Raw genomic sequence first — 22,432 nt, 5'->3', positions numbered from 1 at the left:
CCCAGCGACCATCCAGGCTGTCCCGGGCTGGAGCCCTGCTTCCCTCTGCTATTCTGTGGGTTCTACAGCTCTAGAATTTGTTCAGAGCCATTTTTTATAGGTTTTTAGAGGGACCTGGTGGGGAGCTCACACAAGTCCCTGCTTTCCAGCTGCCATCTTGGCTCCGCCCCAGCATTTTTTCATACAACTATAGATAGCTTTCTAGTTTCTTCATTTAAAAACTGCCTGTTCATATCCTTTGACCATGTATCAATTGAGGATCTCTATTTGTCTTAAAAAGCCCTTCATAACCTGGCTTCATCCTACCTCCTTTCCAGTCTTGTTATATCTTACCTCATATACCCTTTGCAGTGACACTTGCATCTGTCATCCTCACACAAGACAGTCCATTTGGTCATTTTCACTGGTCCCCTATAACTGGAATTCTTCATTTCCTGGCTTCCTTCAAGTCTCACATAAAATTCCATCTTTTATAAGCAGCCTTTCCCACCCTCCTTAATGCTTATACTTTCCTCTCTTCTGTTTATATTCAATTTATCCTGTCTATTTTGTTTCTACCTAGGTATTTACATGTTGACTCTCCTGTTGGATTGTGAGCACCTTAAGAACATGAACTGTTTTGTTTTTTTCACTTTCTTTGTATCCTCAGAGTTTAGCAGTTTCTAGCCCAAAGGAGGTACTTAATGAATGCTTGTTAATTTAATGATTAATTGAAATTAGTCAGAGTCTTCTTTGGTTTAATCAATCCCTCCAGGCTTAGTTTCTGAATTAGAGCTTTGTACCTGGGCCAGTGTTTCCCTTCTATTGCACTTTTGGTATTGTGGTTGGCTTTGCTTGGTCTTGCCCTGGTCACCTAAGGTTCCTGTGTTGACCTCCACTTCCTAGGGTTAAACACCCCCTGGATTTCTGAGGATTTGAACAGTAGATCTTCAGACGCCTCAACGGCATCTCAGGACAGGGTGCTAGGGTCCTTAGAGTCTTTGAGTACCAGTGTTGTTCCAGTCTAAGCACTGCCATGCTGCACTGTCAGGCAGTTAAAGGATACTTATTAAGAGCCTATTATTTCTTAGTGCTGTGGATATGAAAAGAAAAAAGCAAAAGACAGTCCCTGCCCTCAGGGAAGATCTAATCTAATGGGGGAAACAACATGAAAACAGCTACGTACAAATAAGTTATATGTCTGATAAAAAGAAATAATCAATAGAGGTGAGGCATTAGAATTAAGAGGTATTAGGAAAGCTTTCCTGTAGAAGGTGGGATTTTAATTGAGACCTGAAGGAAGCCAGGGACGCCAGGAGGCAGGGATAACAAGGAAGAACATTTGGGACTGCCAATGAAAATGTCTAGAGCCTAAAAATAGAATCTCTTTTTCAAGAAGAACAAGGAATTAAGTGTCACTAGATCAAACAGCACCCATGTGTGTTAGGGGGCAGAGGGAAGGACACATTGTATAAGGTATAAGAAGACTGGAAAAGTAAAAAAGGGAAGAGAAGAAGGTTCACAGATAAAGAGATAAACAGAGTTGCTTTAAAACTAACATACTGAACTTATTATGTACTTTTAAGAAGGAAAAGGGGTGGACATGATGGAGATTCTTAGTTTCATATGCAATTGTCTGTTCTTTCTCTAAGGAAATGTTCATGTTTTTTGGCACTTGTCAAATTCATAATAATAAAATATTTAAATTTTTAAAAACACACTTAAGGAAATTCAGAAAGGGATATGAACAGGGCAATTTTATTACTATGATGTTAAACTTAAGATACATTTTTAAAAAACAAACTGTAACAAAAGTTCATGGTTTCAAATACAATCCTCTTTTTCTTACTTGTATACTAAAATGTTCATGTTTATTGATTCATAATAAAAATGAAAATCTTAAAAAGATTTTTGAAGCATAAATAGAAACCTGGCTCATTAAAATCTCCATCTTTGAGCCTCCTAGAAGACTTAGGAAGTTTCTGATCCCCCATTCCAGTCCCTACTATGATCAATCAGGTGTGTCAATTTCCATTTTGGAAGCAGGGGAAAAAAGTCTAAAGTCAAATTCCTGTCCTACATATAACAATCTGTGTATTACTACAAAATGCATTCTATATCTAAAACTTAATGGCCATCACATGTGTATGGGAAAAATAATTGGAAAGGCGAAAAAATGTGGGAAGAGATCATAGAGAATAGGTACAAAAGATAAAAAGCAGAACTCATGCAACTAAAAGTTAAAAGGCTTTTTGACCCAGCAATACCACTTCCAGGGCTGTATCCCAAAAAGATCATATGAATGGGAAAAGGACCCGCATGTACAAAAATATTTATAGCAGCTCTTTGTGTGGTGGCCAAGAACTGGAAATCGAGGGGATGCTCATCAATGGGGAATGGCTGAACGAGCTGTGGTATATGAGTGTAATGGAATACTATTGTGTTATAAGAAATGATGAACAGGTGGACTTTAGAAAAACTTACATAGACTGATGCTGAGTGAAGTGAGCAGAACTTACATGAAAGACTTACATGAACTGATGCTGAGTGAAGTGAGCAGAACCAGGAGAACATCATACACAGTAATAGCCACAGCATTCAAGGACTGATTTTGATAGACTTAGCCCTTCTCAGCAATGCAAGGACCTAAAACATATCCAAAGGACTCATGATGGAAAATGCCATCCACATCCAGAGAAAGAACCATGGAGTCAGAATGCAGAGGAAAGCAGACCATTTTCTCTTTTGTTTTGTTTTCTTTTTAATGCTTTCTCCCACTCATTATAATTCTTCTATGCAATATGACTAAATGTTAAAATGTGTCTAATAGGAATGTATATGTAAAGCCCATATCAGATCACCTGCCATCTTGGGGAGGGAAGGGGAAAGAAGAGGTGGGGAGGGAGAAAATTTAAAACTTGTGGAAGTGAATGTTGAAAACTGAAAATAAATACATTTTTTTTTAAAACTTAAAGAGGAAGTAGTAAGATAGCAACTGGGGACTAAAAAGCATTTTTACTCACTTAGAGGAATATTCTCTGCACTTAATCCACCAAACAGAAAAAGCTGATCATCAGCAATTGGTGTCAAAGTATGCCAAGACCGATGTTTTGGTTTTTCTCCATTAGTATGAATTCTACATTGAAAGAGAAAAAAGTAAGGATAATGTTTTAATCATATTGACCAACAGAAAGGGCTTGAATTACCTCGAAATTTTTTTAAAGTCACTATTTCTTTGAAAAATCCTAACTAGATATGAAAGTTTGCAAAATACTTTAATCTCTATTACCTCTTCACGAGTCACAGAAATAGGTGTCAAAACATTTCAAACTCATGTTTGTCTACTCATATAACCATTTCTGCCTTATTTTAGTGTAATTATTTCTATGTGTTTATTGTTCTAAAATGGTCTATTAATCCTACTATACTTTCCTAAGATTACCTATACCGTATTCCTTTTCAAAATAAATTTTTATTGATCTTTTTTTTTACCTCACCACAATTTCTCTCAGTATCCTTTCCCCTTCCCAATCACAGACAGCCAAAGTCTTTAAAGAAAAGAAAAGAAGAAACAGGGGACGGGGGGTGGTGGTGGAGGGGATTGGTAAAACTGATCAATATATAAGTTTAGAAAAGAATGAAAGGAGAGACAGTGAGGATACTTATCATACCATTCTCCATGAAGTGGAAGAAAAATACAGGATGACTGCTAGTGGGAATGGTAGGATCAAGTGAGGGTTTTTAAGGATGAAGGAGACTAAGTATTGTGGCAGAAGGAAAGGAGCCAGTAGATTGTTGTGTTTCAGTCATGCCCAACTCTTCATGACCCCATTTGGGGTTATCTTGGCAAAGATACTAGAGTAGTTTGCTATTTCCTTCTCCAGCTTATTTTACAAATGAGGAAACTAGGGGAAACAGGGTTAAGTGATTTGGCCAGGGTCACCCAGTTAATAAGTGTCAGAGGCCAGTTTTGAACTCAGGTCTTCCTCACTCCAGGTCCCTTGCTCTGTCTACTTCACCACCTAACTCCCAGTTTCATTTAAAGTATGTCCCCTACACCTAGGATGTACTTCCTCCTCATCTCTGCATATCAGAATTCCTAATTTCCTTCAAGACTCAGCTTCTGTACCTTCTCCTACAAAAAGATTTTCCTGATTTTCCAAGTTATGAGTGCTCTCTCATCATCCCCAAATTATCATTTATATGCCTCCAGTAAAATGTAAGCTCCTTAAGTGCAGGGACTGTTTTTTGCTTTGTTTTTGTATTCCTAGTGCCTAGCCAAGAGCCCTGTGTACAGCAGTTACTCAATAAATACCACTGGATTGGACAGTATGTATAATTCTCACTAGAACATAATGATAATGTCAATATAAATGTGGGTTAGATCTTTCAGCAGTATTTCAACTCGGTCCCTGGACAGTTAAATAAACACTTATAGACAGCTGAAAAACTACATGATTTTTAAAATCCTCTGTCCCCTTTTCCATGAGTCTTCCACTGTCACTGAAGAAGCCGAAGTGACTGAAGGCCACTTTGTATTTCTTTTTTTTTTTTTGCCACTGTACGGTCCCGATTGGGGAAAAGGCATAAAATACTTAAATATGTGAAAAGTCATAAAAACTTAAACCCTGTGAAAGGTGGAAGCCTGAACATGGTGACCTGTTAAAAAATCAAAACTTAGATACTGAATCATAATTTAGACGCTGAGTCAAAACTTAGATACTATGACCTATGATAACAAGAATATTGTAACCGATATGTGACTAATACATAAACAATACACAAACTTACGTTTGAGTATAACAAGGGCTTAATGCCCAAGCTCATTACTAAGCAGAAAACCAAAAATATCCACCAATCAGTAATGCTGTGCTCTAGCTCCTCCTCTCTTTTCTTGTTTTCTATAATTCACCACAGAGATTTTTTGGGGTTCTTTTGCAGGGATCCACCATTGATCTGGCTGCCAACCCAGACTGCTGATTATCTGAACTCTTGGCAGTGATCCATCATACTGGCACCCAATTTAAGTAACCCAATTTATTGAACTACGACCTACAATCAATCTGGAGCTCCTTGGCCTCTTCCCCTGGTATTGAACTTTGTCCCACTGTTTGTCGGGGGAGAGGCAAGATTCCCTAGGTGGGGGAATTTCAGACCTTACACCACAGTCAAAGAATTTATCAGGGTCAGAGGGGGCAGAGCCAAGATGGCAGCTGGAAAGCAGGGACTAGCATGAGCTTCCCGCCAAGTCCCTCCCAAAACCTATAAAAAATGGCTCTGAACCAATTCTAGAACTGCAGAACCCACAAAATAGCAGAGGGAAGCAGGGCTCCAGCCCAGGACAGCCTGGATGGTCTCTGGGTGAGGTCTATCCCGCACGGAACTGAGAGCGGAGTGGAGCAGAGCCCAGTGGGGGTGGCACGGAACAACCAGACCAGGGGCTGGGCGGAGCGTGCCCTAGCACCCTGAATCAGTGAGCTGCAGCAGTTACCAGACTTCTTGACCCACAAACGCCAAAGACAACAGAGAAGGTTAGTGGGAAAAGCTGCAGGAGTGGAAGGAGTTCACAGTTCAGCTACCGCCCCCAGGGCAGCGGAGGTGGGGCAGCTACAGAACTACAGCTGCAGTTGCTTCCAGCCCCAGGCCCACCTGGTGGGAGGAATTAAGTGGCGGATCTGAGCAGGAGTGAAGAGCCTACTGAAGATCTAAGTCCAGTCCAGGTTGGGGGTTCTTGGAGAAGGAGGAGTGCTGGTGTGGCAGAGCTGGCACATACCCCCAAGCTTGGAACATAGTTCTCTTAACTCTACAAGCAGTCATACCCCGCTGAAAAACTCAAGGGTCAAGTTAGTTGGCTGGGAACATGGCCAGGCAGCAAAAACGCACCCAGATTCAGTCTCAGACTTTGGAATCCTTCTTTGGTGACAAAGAAGACCAAAACATACAGCCAAAAGAAGTCAATAAAGTCAAAGAGCCTACATCAAAAGCCTCCAAGAAAAACATGAACTGGTCTCAGCCCATGGAAGAGCTCAAAAAGGATTTGGAAAAGCAAGTTAGAGAAGTAGAGGAAAAATTGGGAAGAGAAATGAGAGGGATGCAAGAAAACCATGAAAAACAAGTCAATGACTTGCTAAAGGAGACCCAAAAAATACTGAAAAATACACTGAAGAAAACAACACCTTAAAAAATAGACTAACTCAAATGGCAAAAGAGCTCCAAAAAGCCAATGAAGAGAAGAATGCCTTGAAAGGCAGAATTACCCAAATGGAAAAAGAGGTCCAAAAAACCACTGAAGACAATACTACCTTAAAAATTAGACTGGAGCAAGTGGAAGCTAGTGACTTGATGAGAAATCAAGATATTATAAAACAGAACCAAAGGAGTGAAAAAATGGAAGATAATGTGAAATATCTCATTGGAAAAACCACTGACCTGGAAAATAGATCCAGGAGAGATAATTTAAAAATTACTGGACTACCTGAAAGCCATGATCAAAAAAAAGAGCCTAGATATCATCTTTCAAGAAATTATCAAGGAGAACTGCCCTGATATTGTAGAGCCACAGGGCAAAATAGAAATTGAAAGAACCCACTGATCGCCTCCTCAAATAGATCCCAAAAACAAATCTCCTAGGAATATTGTCGCCAAATTCCAGAGCTCCCAGATCAAGGAGAAAATACTGCAAGCAGCCAGAAAGAAACAATTTGAGTATTGTTGAAACACAATCAGAATAACACAAGATCTAGCAGCTTCTACATTAAGAGATCGAAGGGCTTGGAATACGATATTCCAGAGGTCAATGGAGCTAGGATTAAAACCAAGAATCACCTACCCAGCAAAACTGAGTATCATGCTCCAGGCAAATTATGGACTTTCAATAAAATAGAGGACTTTCAAGCTTTCTCAGTGAAAAGACCAGAGCTGAATAGAAAATCTGACTTTCAAACACAAAAATCAAGAGAAGCATGAAAAGGTAATCAAGAAAAAGACCAAGAAAAAGAAATTGCAAGGGACTTACTAAAGTTGAACTGTTTTGTTTACATTCCTACATGGAAAGATGATGTGTATGATTCATGAGACCTCAGTATTAGGGTAGCTGAAGGGAATATGCATAAATGTATGTGTGTGTATATATATATATATATATATATATGTGTGTGTGTGTACATATATATGTGTATGTATGTATATGTATATATGTATATATATGTTTATGTATATATGTATATGTGATTGTGTATGTATGTATATATGTATGTGTATACATATATACATACATATACATATATGTATATATGTGTGTGTGTATATACATATATATGTATGTATGTATGTATGTGTGTGTGTGTGTGTGTGTGTGTGTGTGTGTGTATATATATATATGGGGGGGGGGGGAGAGCGCGCGAGTGGGCACAGGGTGAGTTGAAAATCTTGCTCTCATCTGATTTGACCTGAGGAGGGAATACCATACATACGCAATCGGGTATCTTACCCCACAGGAAAGAAGAGGGAAGAAGATAAAAAAAAGGGGGGGGATGATGGAGGGGAGGGCAGATGGGGATGGAGGTAATCAAAAACAAACACTTTCGAAAGGTGACAGGGTCAAGGGAGAAAATTCAATAAAAGGGGATAGGTTAGGAAGGAGCAGAATATAGTCAGTCTTTCACAACATGAGTATTGTGGAAGGGTTATACATAATGATACGCATGTGGCCTATGTTGAATTGCTTGACTTCTTAGGGAGGGTGGGTGGGAAGGGAAGAGGGGAGAGAATTTGGAACTCAAAGTTTTAAAAACAAATGTTCAAAAACAACAAAAAAAATGTTTTTGCATGCAACTAGAAAATAAGATACACAGGCAATGGGGCGTAGAAATTTATCTTGCCCTACAAGAAAGGAAAGGAAAAGGGGATGGGAGGGGAGTGGGGTGACAGAAGGGAGGGCTGACTGGGGAACAGGGCAACCAGAATATACGCCATCTTGGAGTGGGGGGGAGGGTAGAAATGGGGAGAAAATTTGTAATTCAAACTCTTGTGAAAATCAATGCTGAAAACTAAATATATTAAATAAAAAAAAAGAGAAAGAAAAACAAAGAATTTATCATCTAGTAGCCACTAATCTACAGGGGATAAGCCTATAATTATAGGCTCATCTTTAGAAGGCAGATTTAGTTGGTTACCTGTACAGCAAGCAACTATATAATTAAAATCATGGATTGAATACTTATCCCTATCCATATATTATACGCATACAAATATACATATACACATATTGATGGAACTAAAGCCAAATCAAATATAAAAGTGATTTGGGGAGTCATTTATATTTATTTTTAAATTATATGCTTTGTATTTAATTAACATAGGCAGTTAAATACATTTTTTAACATCAAATTATTGGCTATGTATAAAACCTAGCCTTCCAAATTCTGCCTTTCCCTAATCTTTCCCGAATAGCATTTGGAGCCACACACAGACCTTCCCCCAATCTAACTCCCATTGTCCAGTTCTCACCAGGTGCTGGATACCCATTCTGAGCTTGATACTGAGTATCTTGATATTGAGTATACAAAACTGCCTCTTCTGAAAGTATTCCAGAACCCCACTCTACTCTGACCCTTGGACCCACTATCTTCTAGTTCAGATATCATCTCATCTGCTATTACTCCCTAAGGTCCTCAGGGCTTTGCCTTCTAAGTCTTCCTTTGTCTGCCGGAAACTAAGTACTTTCTATTTTCCATTAAATCGAACCCTCCTTTATTATTTTCACACTCAATTAAAATGGGAGCTACTTGAGAGAAGGGATCATCTCAATTTTCTATTTGTACCTCCAATACTTATCACATAGTAAGAGCTTAATAAATACTTTTCTATTCCATTCCACTTTGTTATCAGTTTAAACTGAGCAATAAAACTCCAACCATTCTCCTTCACCTCCAGTGAAATCCTCCTTATCGTTTTTCTCAGTAGTAAAAATAAAAAATTTCAAACTGTCATATTGCTATTTCAAACTCACCTTCCAGACCAAGTCCAAGTATCTAAGTTCAGACAGTGCAAATCATTCATCCTAGTTTGCTAAAATAAAATTAAATTAAATTAGGTGGTGAACTACATCATGTATTTTCTAAATATTTATATTACAAATCCTCACATCATTATAAGGAAAGCATTTACAAACTTTAAAGTGTGCTATATATGAGTGTATATACACATATGTGTGTATAAAGATATATGTTTATATATGTGCTTAAGAGCACATACATATAATCTGTGATTTCTTTTTAGATTCTATGAAATAATCAGATGATTAAAAATGGGATACAGTTAAATTCCACAACAATGGAACATATAAAACTGGAAATAGAGCTAACATTAGTAATATTAAATATAAGATGCAGGTAACTTAAGACAAAAGAACTGAAAGTATTAAGGATTAAGATTACACCTGAGAAAGAATTCACTGACAAGAGTTTTAAATAGGAAAATAAAATTTCCCTCCCTTTAAAAAGGAGGAATGTATACATATGTCTGGGACTCTTTATATTTGTCTCGTGTGGAAAGAGAGGGATAAGCTAGCTATAGGTCACTTTTATACTTAAATTTTTTATAAATATGTAATTTTCATCACTATTTGGCTAGAGGATAGTGCAAACTATGAAGAAACCAAAACCCCCTTTTTCATTGAAAATACACTAACCAATACTCGTCCTCCAAAAATATAGCCCTTATTTCCAAGTACTGCGCATGTATGAGCTGCTCGAGGCTGTGGTGGAATTCCATTCTGTAAAGTATGTAAATAGAACATCATATCTGAAATTTTAGCCTTGGGTGAACACAAAACTTTGAAATGTGTTATGAAACATATTAGCAGTTACACAACTACTTTACACATCATAAAAAAGACTGATAAAAATCATTCATATAAAAAATACATTCTAAAAAGTACTAATTATATGAGAATTACTATCTCTGTAATTTGTCTTTTCTCCTCATATATTTAAAATTTACTTGTCCTCATCGGTCATTGTGGCTTATGAATGGCAAAATAATGACTAACTAGTTTCATTGAAGATATATGAGGATTTTCGGAGCCAAATCAATGATAAATAGCTATCCTTAGGAAAAGAGGGATGCCTGAAAGTCCTCTGGCTTAATCAAAAAGAGAATTTGTCTTTGATTAAAAGTACAATACCACCAGGAAAGGCTAATACTTAATCCTCGTGAACCATTTATACATTGATGTGAATGAGTTTAACAGCTTTTATCCAAAGGATAGGTCTTACCAGAGGAAAGAGGGTAATAAGAGAAAAACTAATAGAAAATTTTCCTGCTTCACACTTTTGCCTAGCACTAGAAAAACAAACATACATTTTTTCCTAGTTATGCAGTGGCCTGACAGTTTCAGCAACAACTACCTCTTTGGCTGAGACATAGACTACCTTTCAGATGGGTGATTTATGTTCCTACATTCATTATCACAACTCTAAACTTTTCAATCCTACATGAATTTCAGGATTTTTCATTCTTCTGTTCAAGTAGCTGTAAGTTAAGAAATTACTAATTCAGATACTTCTTGACACGATACTGGTGACTTTATTTTAAAATAATGGTGTTAATAGAATACCTCTATTAATTAAAAAGATGTGTCCTAGTAGCATACTTTTTTGAAAGGTCATATACCTTGTCGCCAGAAATAGGAATAATGCAGGTGGCATAGAGGACCAGCGTCAGATAAGGGCACAAATCACCATTAAACATTATTTAAACTAAAGTTACATTAAATATGCACCTGAAAGTACTGGAACAAAATATGAGGAGGAATTGTATTAAGTTTAATTGAGAAATTCTAATCTGTGTTTAGGTAGGGAAGGAAAGAATTGGCCTCAAGGGAAGAAATCTCCTGACTATGCTAAGGTGGGTTGGTTGCCAGGTCCCAAAAGCCAGTAACAAAGAACACAGACTCCTTCATCTCCAACAACACCAAAGAAGAAGACTTTAGCTTCATACTGCTTTCCCGAGGTCCTTACTTCCCCAAATTTCCCTTTACCTGCTCACTAATTCCTGAAATTGTACTTTCATTCCATAATTAAAAACAAGTCTTTCAATAAAAGTACCAGTTAAGGCAACATGCTGAAGGGAATTTACACTAAATAGAAATTCATTAAAAATATAAAGACTGATGAATTTTCTCATTTTGATAATAAGGTAGTCAAGAAAATAAAGTACAAAGGGCACTGAGAGTCTCACCTAAAATAAACCACCAATATGGGAAAAGGCAAAGTGTAAAAAGATTGTTTCACCTTCAACCGGGAAAGACAAATGGAAGGCGTGCTCAAAAGTACTTTGGTCATTTCTTACAATGTTTACAGATCAGCTTCACCTGATTTAAGGTTTTTTTTAAATGGACTTTATTATATAAAGAAATATTATCTCTAGAATTCTGTTAAATGTAAGTACCACTATAATCAAAGGGCAAGAAAAGATGATGAAACCTCTTTAAAAATCTTTTCTTCAAAAAACAAAATTAAACTCATTTGTGAAAGAATTTGTTCCACACCACTGACAAAGGTACTCGGGTGAAGAATTACTTTGTACTAATGACAACCCAATAACTAAAGATCTAAATCATCCATTAGAAAATGAGATTTGATAAATTGTTTCTATTGAATAGAAAAATAAATAATGGATATAAATAAAGCTAATGAATATAAAATTAAAGTTGATTTTACTCACTTTAATTTGTGGTTGAAACCAAGTCTGTGTATTTGTATCAAAAACATGAACATCGTTATGCCAACCCCAGAATATCTGTCCTTCCTAAAACAAAAAATAAGTAAATAATAGTTTACTTCTTATAATACCCTTACATTTATGAATATTTAAGACAAAACATAAATAATCGAATTATTATTATTATGGTCATAAAACCAATGACTATGTAAATTTTTGAAACTTAGAATAGCTACTATATAAAAATGGACTATTTAATATCTTATTTATCCAACTGCCTTTTTTTTTTTTCAGTTTGGAAGAGGCTACTATGCCAACTGTTTGGACCAAGTCTCCCCTAAGAAAGGGATGTAGAGATTCTAAAATTTATCTGATGAATTTAGCCTGAATAAGAACAGGATCATAAAATCTCAGTAGGAAGGGACCTCAGAGGCCATCTAATATGACCTGTATCTAATCAAGAATATCCTCTACAATATACCCAAATAATCATCTAGCCCTTGCTTAAAGACCTACAGTGAGGGAAAGCCCACTACCTCTGAAAGCCAACCATTCCACTTTTGCATAGCTCTAAACCTGAGGAAGTTTTGGGTTGGTTTTTTTTTTAAACATCACAACTAAACAATTCTTTTCAATTTCTACCCATTGTTCCTAGCAGACAAGCAGAGCAAGTCTTCTTTCCACATGACAATCCGCCAAATATTTATAGGATTGTTGGATTCAGAGCTGGAAGTAACCTTAGAGATCATATGGTCCAACTTCCTTACTTTACAGATAGGGAAACTCAGGCCCAGACAAAGTAAGGGACTTGCCCAAAGCCACACAGGTAGTAAACACCCCAGGTGAGATCTGAACGCAGGTGCTCTGACTTCCAAATCCAGAACTTTCCACTACATGCTGCCATGCTACCAACTATCATGTGCCCCCTAAGTCATCTCTTCTCCAGGCTAAATATCCCCAGTTCCTTCAACTGATCCTCATAAGGCATGATCTTGAGGTCCTTCACCATCCTGGTCCCCCTCCTCTGGATGCTCTCCAGCTTATCAATGTCCTTCCTAAAATGTCTTCCCACAGTCTGGGTGCCTCAGACACACTAATACAGTGTTGGTGGAGCTGTGAATTGGTCCAACCGTTCTGGAAAACAACTTGGAATTATGTGAAAAAGTCACTGAACTGTTCATACTCTGTGACTATATATTAAATATTCATAGCCCCATTCTTTTTGGAAGCAAAAAACTGGAAACAAAGTGGGAACCTATCAACTGAGAAATGGCTGAACTGTTATTGTATAAAAATGAACTGCAATGTTATTGTGCCATAAGACATGGTGAATATAGAGAATTTGGAGAGATGTGGTAAGATTTGTATGAACTGATGTTCATTTAAAGAAAACATAACCAAGAAAACACATACAATGAATACAATGATGTAAATGAAAACAACACTAAAAGGAGGTTAATTCTAACTAACTGCAATGACCAACCTTGGTCCCAAAGAATAGATGATGAAACATAATTCAGAAGAAATGGGGGAGTTATAGGGAGGAGGACTGGTATGGAGCAGGGAGATTAGGAGTATGGAATCTTGCATATACTGTAGGCATGGTTTCTTGATGGATCAGTTTTGTTTAACTGTATCTTTCTGTTACAAGGGAGGACTTGGGTGGGGCTGGGGACAGTATATCAGGAAATGACTGTGATACAGAAAAACAAAAAGTATCAATAAAACTTTAATAAAGCAAAACGTGGCACCCAGAAAAGAATGCAATACTCCAAATATAGCCTAATCATTACTATACAGATATTATCACCCTGGTCCTGGACACTACACTTCTCTTAATACAACTTAATATTACATTAGTACTTTTAGCCATACTGCCCTACTGACAATACACAAAGCCTTTGTATTGCATAAGCCCTTGTATTAATGGACAGAGAAGTCAACTCCACACTCTGAAAATTACAAACTAAGCAAAAGTGAGTATCTAAGGAAACACTCTGGCTTCAGAAACTTTAGGAGATGTTCACTAGTTCAACCAAGTGAGATTTCGCTGAAAAAGAAAAAATATATTTATGTTCAAACAATGAGGAATTAAATCCTTTAAATTAAAAACTATATTAATTTTTAAAATCAATAAACCCTAAAAAATTGTCATAAATAATGATGTATTTAAAGATGATTCCCTTGCTCCAGGAGAAGGGGATGATTACTCTTGCATCTTCAAGTCCCTCAGATACTAAGGAGTCATTCTAGCTCATGAGTAAATCTAATGGCTAAAGAGGCCTACATCTGTTTTAACAGTTATATATGAGTAAATTCTTTTAATTATAGTACCACTACCATTTCTCTGCTTAACAGCGATGTCTTTGAATGGCTTTTGAAGCAAGAAAAGCAAAAGTGCTTTGTAGGCAGGAATAAATGGGCCATAATCAGATTTAAATCTAGCTCCCAGGCATTGTCTAGAATGTATATTGTTAGTTCCCAGGAATGAAAAGAAGGACCACGGTTTCTGAATACATTAAGCCTTCCCTTAAAACTTAAAACAAGTAAAAAATATAAAGAGTAAATTTACTTACCCAAGATGCATCATGAACATCAAAACAGTCTTGGAGTTCATTGTGTTTCCTACATCCATAACCACCAAAATATATTAACCTAAAAATAAAAAATATAACAGTAGGACAATGGGTAGGAGGGGATGGACGAAAGTTAACCAAACTCCTCAAAAACAGAGGTTATTAGTGATGAATTAAGACCATGGTAAATTACAGTCTATTTAAATACTAGTGTTCAATTTCCTCCTGAACTCCAGTCCCATGTCACCCATGCCTAATAACTGGATGCCCCCAAAAAATCTCAGACTCAACAGATGCAAAATTGATATTATTTTCTTTCCCCCCAAGCCTACCTTTTTTCTGATTCCTTTTCTCTTGAGAATACTATCATCTTCCCAGTCACTCAAATTCACAATTTCAGAGTTATCCTCAACTTTTCACTCTACCTCACTCCACAATGACAGTCACCCAGTCCTGTCAATTCTACCTCCACATCTCTGACAGCTCTTCCTTTCTTTCTATTCACATCACAGATATCCTAGCTCAGGACCTCATCATCTCTCACCAGAACTATTGCTTTAGGAACAAATATGAACTTCTCTATTTGGAATTTAAAACCCTTCATAACCTGGCTCCAAAGTCCCTTTCCAAAGCTATACATTATTCTGTTCTGACCAGTCTTCAGTCCAACCAAACTGGTTTTCTTGCAGGTCTGTATACATAACATTCCACTTTTCATTTCTGCCTCTGCATAGGCTGAACCCCATGCTTAAAATACACTCTTTTCTTATCTCTTTTACTACAAATTCAGCATGCTTTTTGCTATACTGTGTTTCCATCAAAGCTCAACTTGTGTCACCCCCTATATGAAGCACATACTGAACAACATGCCAGCAGCAAATGCTTCACACCCAAAGAACCTAATACTTTGTATATTCTTATCCTTGAAAATGTTATCTCCCCTGAAAGGCTATGAAATCCTTGATGTCAGGAACTGTTTGTTTTTCTATTTGTATCTCCAGCACTTAGCACAGAGTCAATGCTTATTGACTGATTGAATGAACGGCAGGTTAAGACTTGGAATTATGAAGCCAGAACATCTTTGTGACATCCAAGATTTTTTTATTAAGCTTTCAGTATCTAGAAAATCTCTATTGAGAACATAGAACTTAATAGCCCTACTTTACTACTATTGCAACCAATGCAAGGTTATTTTTATATTACGTGATAAAACTTAAAGCTATGTGTCATGTAGCTAGAGTCCACTCAAATAAATGTAGGCTTTTTTTCCCTTCTGTAATTGTCAAGTGTAGCAGGATCAGTATCTAGGACTGGAAAGTCACTACTATGTAGACTAGTTGTTTTTTTTTTTAAAAGACAACTAAACCATTCTCAAGACTACATTGGCCCAGGGTACTTAAAGTATCTTCTTGGTCTCTCAGGGCATTTTATGCCCCATGCATAACAGTTCTGCTGTTATAACGGACTCTCTGCTGCCATGCAAGTCAAAACACCTGACTAGGCATGTCTCCATATGAAGATGTGAGCTATGAACTGAAAAGGTATATGTGCTGAATATCCTTCTCTTACAAATTAATTAAATTTTCTTTTAAAAATATTATATAGTCTATGTGGGTCTCATTTTGTTCTAATCTTAAATGTGAACCATGAAGCCTGGCCCAGAAATTGAGAGGAAGGACAACATAAGAGGAAGGGGATTCTGGGTGATCCCAGCAGTGTGGTACACTGTGGTTGCCATGCTTCTGGAGGTATACCATAAATCCTCTCAACTGGACAAGGAGACCCCCACCAGGTGGGATTAGCACAGTGAGTATATAGGGAGGCTGACAGGGAGAATAAAGGTACAGCCAAATCTAGCCTTTCCTACTTGTTGCTAACAGCCCTGGAAAAGCTGGCTTATGGACGGAGCCAAGATGAAGGAGTAAAGGCAGGGACTCACTTCAGCTCTCCCCAGACCCCTCCAAATACCTGGAAAAAATGACTCTAAACAAATTCTAGAGAAGCAGAACCCACAAAAAGACAGACGATACAAATTTCCAGTCCAAGACAACTTGGAAGGTCTACAGGAAAGGTCTGTTGCACCAGGCTGAGAGAGGAATGCAGTCCAGTGCAGGCCACACCAGTACAGACCAGGGTCCAGCAAACTTGGGGCAAGCCTCAGGGGACTGAATCACTGGCAGCCATGGTGGTTTCCAAACTTCTCAACCAACAAACACCAAAGACAACTCAGAAGGTCAGACCTGGGTGAGAAAGGAGCTCAGTACAGCCCTGGCCCCAGGACAGGGCTGGGGCAACGGCGATGGCAGTGGCCAGGGCAGTGGCTGCTTCCAGAGCTCTCAGACCACAGACAGTAAGGGGATTGAACAACTTGTCAAAAGAAGATTACAGGGGTCTCTTTGCTGGCACTGAGGCAGGACTCTGTTGCTATGCCCATGCCTGGATCTTGGTCGAAGTACTGGATGGCAGTCCCAGGGCAAGGAGGAGAACTGGCATAGCAGGGTTTGTGGCAGCAGTGGAGAGGGGACCCTCCTCACAGTTCCAGGGCAGAAAAGGGTGCTTGTAGTGACTCACAGACCACAGCACAGGCCAGGAGAGTAGTAAACACCTCTCCTTAGATCATACCACCTGGGAAGAACTGAAAACCTAAAGGTCCCTAGAAGTATCTCTGAAAACAGCCGCACAAACTCCCTGAAGCTTGGGACAGTACACAATTCATACTGGAAGCAGAGCCCTACCTTAACAAAGAGTTAAAAAGTCAAGTAATTGGCTGGGAAAATGAGCAAAGAGTGGAAAAAACTCAGACTATAGACACTTACTTTCATGACAAGAAAGATCAAACCATACACTCAGAATAAGACAACAAAGTCAAAGTTCCTATATCCAAAGCTTCCAAGAAAAATATGAATTGGTCTCAGGTCATGGAAGAGCTCAAAAAGGATTTTCAGAATCAGGTAAGAGAAGGAGAGGAAAAATTGAGAAGAGAAATGAAAGTGATGCAAGAAAATCATGAAAAATGAGTCAAGAGTTTGCTAAAGGAGACAAAGAAATACTGAAGAAAACACCTTAAAAAAAAGACTAGACCAAATGGCAAAAGAGGACCAAAAAACTGAGAAGACTGCCTTAAAAAGCAGAATTGGTCAATTGGAAAAGGAAGTCAAAAAGCTCATTGAAGAAAATAATTCCTTAAAAATTAGAATGGAGCAAATGGAAGCTAATGACTCAATGAAAAATCAAGAAATTATAAAACAAAACCAACAGAATGAAAAAATAGAAGATGATGTGAAATATCTCACTGGAAAAACAACTGACCTGGAAAATAAATCCAGGAGAGAGAATTTTAAAATTATTGGACTACCTGAAAACCATGATCAAAAAAAGAGCATCGTCTTTCCAGAAATTATCAAGCAAAACTGTCCTGATATTCTAGAACCATAGGGTAAAACAGAAATTGAAAGAATTCACCAATCACCTCTTAAAAGAGATCCAAAAATGAAAACTTCCAGGAAATGTTATAGTCAAATTCCAGAGTTCCTAGGTTAAGGAAAAAATATTGCAAGCAGCCAGAAAGAAGCAATTCAAGTATTGTTGAACCACAATCAGGATAATCAGCCAGAAGATTTAGCAGCCTTCTTTTTTCTTTGGCAGTTTTTTTTAAAATTAATTTATTTTTCATTTTCAACACTCACTTCCTAAGATTTTGAGGTCCAAATTTTCTACACATCTCTCCCCTCCCACCACCCCAAGAAGCTGTGCGACTTGATATAGGCTCAACACATACATTCATATGAAACCAATTTTCACATTAGTCATATTGTAAAAAAGTAGAACCAATGGGAGAAACCACAAGAAACAAACAAAATAAAAAGAAAAAAAGAGAAAGAGGGAGAGCAAATAACATGCTTCAATCGCATTCAGACTCTATAGTTCTTTTTTTGGATGTGGACAGCATTTTCCATCATAAGTCCCTTGAAGCTGTCTTAGATCTTTGCAGTGCTAAGAAGAGATAAGTCTATCAAAGTTAGTCATAGAACAATATGGCTGTTCCTGTGTACAATGTTCTCCTCAGCTCTGCTCACTTCACTCGGCATCAATTCATATGTTTTTCAGGTTTTTCTGAAGTCTGCCTGCTCATCATTTCTTACAGCACAATAGTATTCCATTAAATTCATGTACCGCAACTTGTCCAATCATTCCCCAACTGATGGACATCCCCTCAATTTCCAGTTCTTGGCCACCACAAAAAGAGCTGACATAAACATCTTTGCACATATGGGTCCTTTTCCCATTTATATGATCTCTTTGGGATACAGCCCTAGAAATGGTATTGCTGGGTCAAAGGATAGGCACGATTTTATAGCCTTTTGGGTATAGTTTCTAATTGCTCTCCAGAATGGTTGGATAAGTTCACAACTTCACCAAAAATGCACTAGTGTTCCAATTTTCTCACCTCTTCTCCAGCATTTATCATTTTCCAGTTTTGTCATGCTAGCCAGTCTAAAAGGTGTGATGGGGTTTTGATTTGCATTTCTCTAATCAATGGTGATTTAGAGCATTTTTTCATATAACTATAGAAGGCTTTAATTTCTTCCTCTGGAAACTGCCTGTTCATATCCTTTGACCATTTATCAATTGAGGAATGACTTGTATTCTTATAAATTTGACTGAGTTCTCTATATATTTTAGAAATGAGGTCTTTATCAGAGACACTGGTTATAAAAATTATTTCCCAGCTTTCTGCTTCCCTGCTAATCTTGGTTGTATTGGCTTTGTGTGTGCAAAAACTTTTCAATTTAATCAAAATTATTCATTTTGATTTCATAATGTTCTCTATCTCTTGTTTGGTCACAAATTCTTCTGTTCTCTATAAATCTGACAAGTAAACTATTCCTTGCTCTCCCATTTTACTTATAGTATTAGCCTTTATATCTAAATCATGTAGCCATTTTGACTTTAATTTGGTATACTGTGTAAAATGTTGGTCTATGTATTTTCCAGTTTTCCCAGCAGTTTTTGTCAAATAATGAGTTCTTATCCCAGAAGCTGGATTCTTTGGGTTTATCAAACAGTAGAATACTCTAGTCAATGACTACTGTGTCTTGTGTACCTAACATATTCCACTGATTCACCACTCTGTTTCTTAGCCTGTACCAAGTAGTTTTAATGATTGCTGCTTTATAATAGTTTTAGATTTGGTATGGCTCTTCCCTTGCATTTCTTTTCATTAATTCCCTTGATATTCTGGACCTTTCGTTTGTCCAGATGAATTTTATTATTATTTTTTCTAGCTCTATAAAATAATTTTTGGCCGTTTGATTCATATGGCACTGAATAAGTCAATTAATTTAGGTAGAATTGTCATTTTTATTAAATTAGTTTGGCCTACCCACAAGCAACTGAAGTTTTTCCAATATTCAGATCTAACTTTATTTAGCAACATCTACATTAAGGGATTAGAGGACTTGGAATATGATATCCTGGAGGGCAAAGGGGCTGGGATTAAAACCAAGAATCACCTACCCAGCAAAACTGAGTGTAATCTATGAAGGGAAAAAATTGATATTCAATGATGTAGAGGAATTTAATGCATTCTTGAGAAAAAACAGCAAATACAAGATTCAAGAGAAGCATGAAAAGATAAATGGGAAAGAGAAATCATAAGGGCCTTATTAAAGTTGAAGTGTTTACATTCCTACATGGAAAGATCATATTTGTATCTCATGAGACCTTTCTCATTACAAAGGTAGTTGGAGAGAATATATATATATATATATATATGTATATAAAGACAGCAGGTACAGGATGAGTTGAATATGAAGGGATAATATCTAAAAAATAAAATTAGGGGGTAGGAGAGGAATGTACTCGGAGGAGAAAGGGAGAGGTAGAATGGGGCAAATTACCTACATAAGGCAAGAAAAAGCTTTTACAGTGGAGGGGAAGAGGGGGGAAGTGAGAGGGAATGAGTCAACCTTACTCTCATCAGAATTGGCTTAAGGGGGGAATAACATACACACTCAATTGGGTATGGAAATCTATCTTACCCTGCAGGAAAGCAGGGGGGAAAGGGATAAGATGGGGGGGGGGTGATGATAGAAGGGAGGGCAGATTAGGGGAGGGGGTAATCAGAAGCAAACACTTTCAAGGAGGGACAGGGTGAAAGGAAAGATCAGAATAAATGGGGGAGTGGGATAGGATGGATGGAAATATAGTTTTTCACTTTCATGACTATTATGGAAGTGTTTTGCATGACTACACATGTATAATCTATATTAAATTGCCTTCTCAATGAGGGTAGGAGGGAGGAAGGAAGAGAACTTGGAACTCAAAGTTTTAAAAACGAATGTTAAAAATCATTTTTACAAGTAACTGGGAAATAAGATACATGAGCAATGGAGCATATAAATCTATCTTACACTACAGAAAAATAAACGGGGAAGGGGATGAAAGAAGGTGAGGGGGTGATAGGAAGATAGATTAGAGGAATGAGTAATCAGAAGCAAAATACTTTTGAGAAGTGATAGGATGAAAGGAGAGAGAGAATAGAATAAACAGGGGTAGGGGAACAGGATTGAGGGAAATACAGGTAGCAATAGTAAAAAAAAAAATTTGAAACAAAAATTTTAAAAAACCTACATTAACCTACATGGGTTGATGCAAGGTGAAATGTAATGGGTATAAAGAAACAGCAATATAGCAGGATGATCAGGTGTGAATGACTTAGCTATTTTCAGCAATACAATGATCCACGACAACTCTGAAGGATTTAGGATGAAAAATACTATCCATCCCCAGAGGAAGAACTGATGCTGTGTGAATATAGATTGAGGCTTTGTTTTTTTTTCACTTTATTTTTCTTGAGTGTTTTTTAATGTCTTCTTTTTTTTTAATCTATGTTATCTTTTACAACCTGACTATTATGGATATGTTTTGCATGACTACACATAATATAACCTATATGGAACTGCCTGTCTTCTCAATGGCGGGGGAGGCGGTGGAGATGGAAGAAGGGAGAGAATTGGAAACTCAAAGGTTTAAAAACAAATATTAAAAATTGTTGTTTATGTGTAACTGGGGAAAAATTAAATAATAAATACACACAAAAAAAGTCAGGATGCCTGGCTGCAAATCCTGACTCGGACACACACACACACACACACACACAAATAAATTTCCATTTCAAGAAAACCTATATAATAAATATTATGTATTATTTTTAAAAAAAAGAAAAGTTGGATTACTAGCATAAGGAAAATTAAAGTTGTCTGGCAATTCAGCAATTAGAGATAAATATGTATATGCTCTATGTCTTTAAAAACAATTGTATGAGAGCAGAGGTACTACTCATTGTCTTAGTCCATTTGGAGGATTTTTAAAAATTGCTTTAATAATCTATGATAAATATAAAATATTATTTGTTGAATTTTAATAACTTTGCATTTTGGAGTAACTGTAATCTCTAAGTTCAGTAGCCAGGATAAGCCTAGGTCCTTCCTAAAAACTGTGTAATTTGGGGATTGTCTAAAAGCAAGGCTGAATCAACCGTTTGGAATCTTTGTCGAGACCTTTTTGTATTTTTGCTTTTTAAACATATTTTTCCAATGTTTAGCAGTACCTGGCAAGTATTACACACTTAAATATGTATTAATCGATCTTTGCAGGGCACTGAATACTTTAAAGGACAATGCTTGAGCCTCTCCAGGATCTTTAGAGGACTTTTTTGAATTTGGAATATGGACAGGTATGTCAAATTCAAATAAGTTGATTTGCTGAGGACAAACAAGAATATGGAAGAGGGGGAAAAAAGGTAATGAGTATAAACTGAGGAACCTCCTTTTATCTGCTCTAGCTGAAATTATACCATGGGACCTACTTGGAGCTGGGTACCTTACAGTGACACATTTGCCCTTCCCTCTTCTTGTAGGCCATGCATGATGGCTCAGTGCTGAAAGACTGGGTGCTTTGGAATGATGGCAAACAGGAGCCAAGAGAATTGACTACTAAAGTCAGAAAAAAATCACCACCTCAGTATCACTTAAAAGGAGTGACTGCCATCTTTTCCAAGACAGATTTGTTTTCTTCTTTCCTTTCTCCCAAACATGTGGCATGTAATGTTCTCTTCTCTAGGACTTCTAAGGAAGTAAGGAAGAGGTATT

General features: G+C 37.3%; 1 protein-coding gene across 2 annotated transcripts in view; it reads right to left on the bottom strand.

The window, feature by feature from the left end:
* KLHDC1 (kelch domain containing 1) overlaps positions 1-22,432 on the bottom strand; it is a 54,983-nt gene that overhangs the window by 20,551 nt on the left and 12,000 nt on the right. For both annotated transcript variants that reach the window (XM_036735149.1, XM_036735150.1), the window contains 5 exons: positions 14,280-14,358; positions 11,707-11,790; positions 9,671-9,754; positions 8,990-9,048; positions 3,003-3,115 (listed from right to left, as the gene is read on the bottom strand). In XM_036735149.1, the coding sequence (XP_036591044.1) occupies positions 3,003-3,115; positions 8,990-9,048; positions 9,671-9,754; positions 11,707-11,790; positions 14,280-14,358 (419 nt within the window). The remainder of the gene's footprint in view (positions 1-3,002; positions 3,116-8,989; positions 9,049-9,670; positions 9,755-11,706; positions 11,791-14,279; positions 14,359-22,432) is intronic.

Source organism: Trichosurus vulpecula, chromosome 8, assembly GCF_011100635.1.
Source record: "Trichosurus vulpecula isolate mTriVul1 chromosome 8, mTriVul1.pri, whole genome shotgun sequence".
In the NCBI taxonomy this organism is placed as follows: domain Eukaryota; kingdom Metazoa; phylum Chordata; class Mammalia; order Diprotodontia; family Phalangeridae; genus Trichosurus; species Trichosurus vulpecula.
The sequence above is the reverse complement of the archived record's forward strand: the minus strand, read 5'-3'. Positions and strand labels throughout refer to the sequence as shown.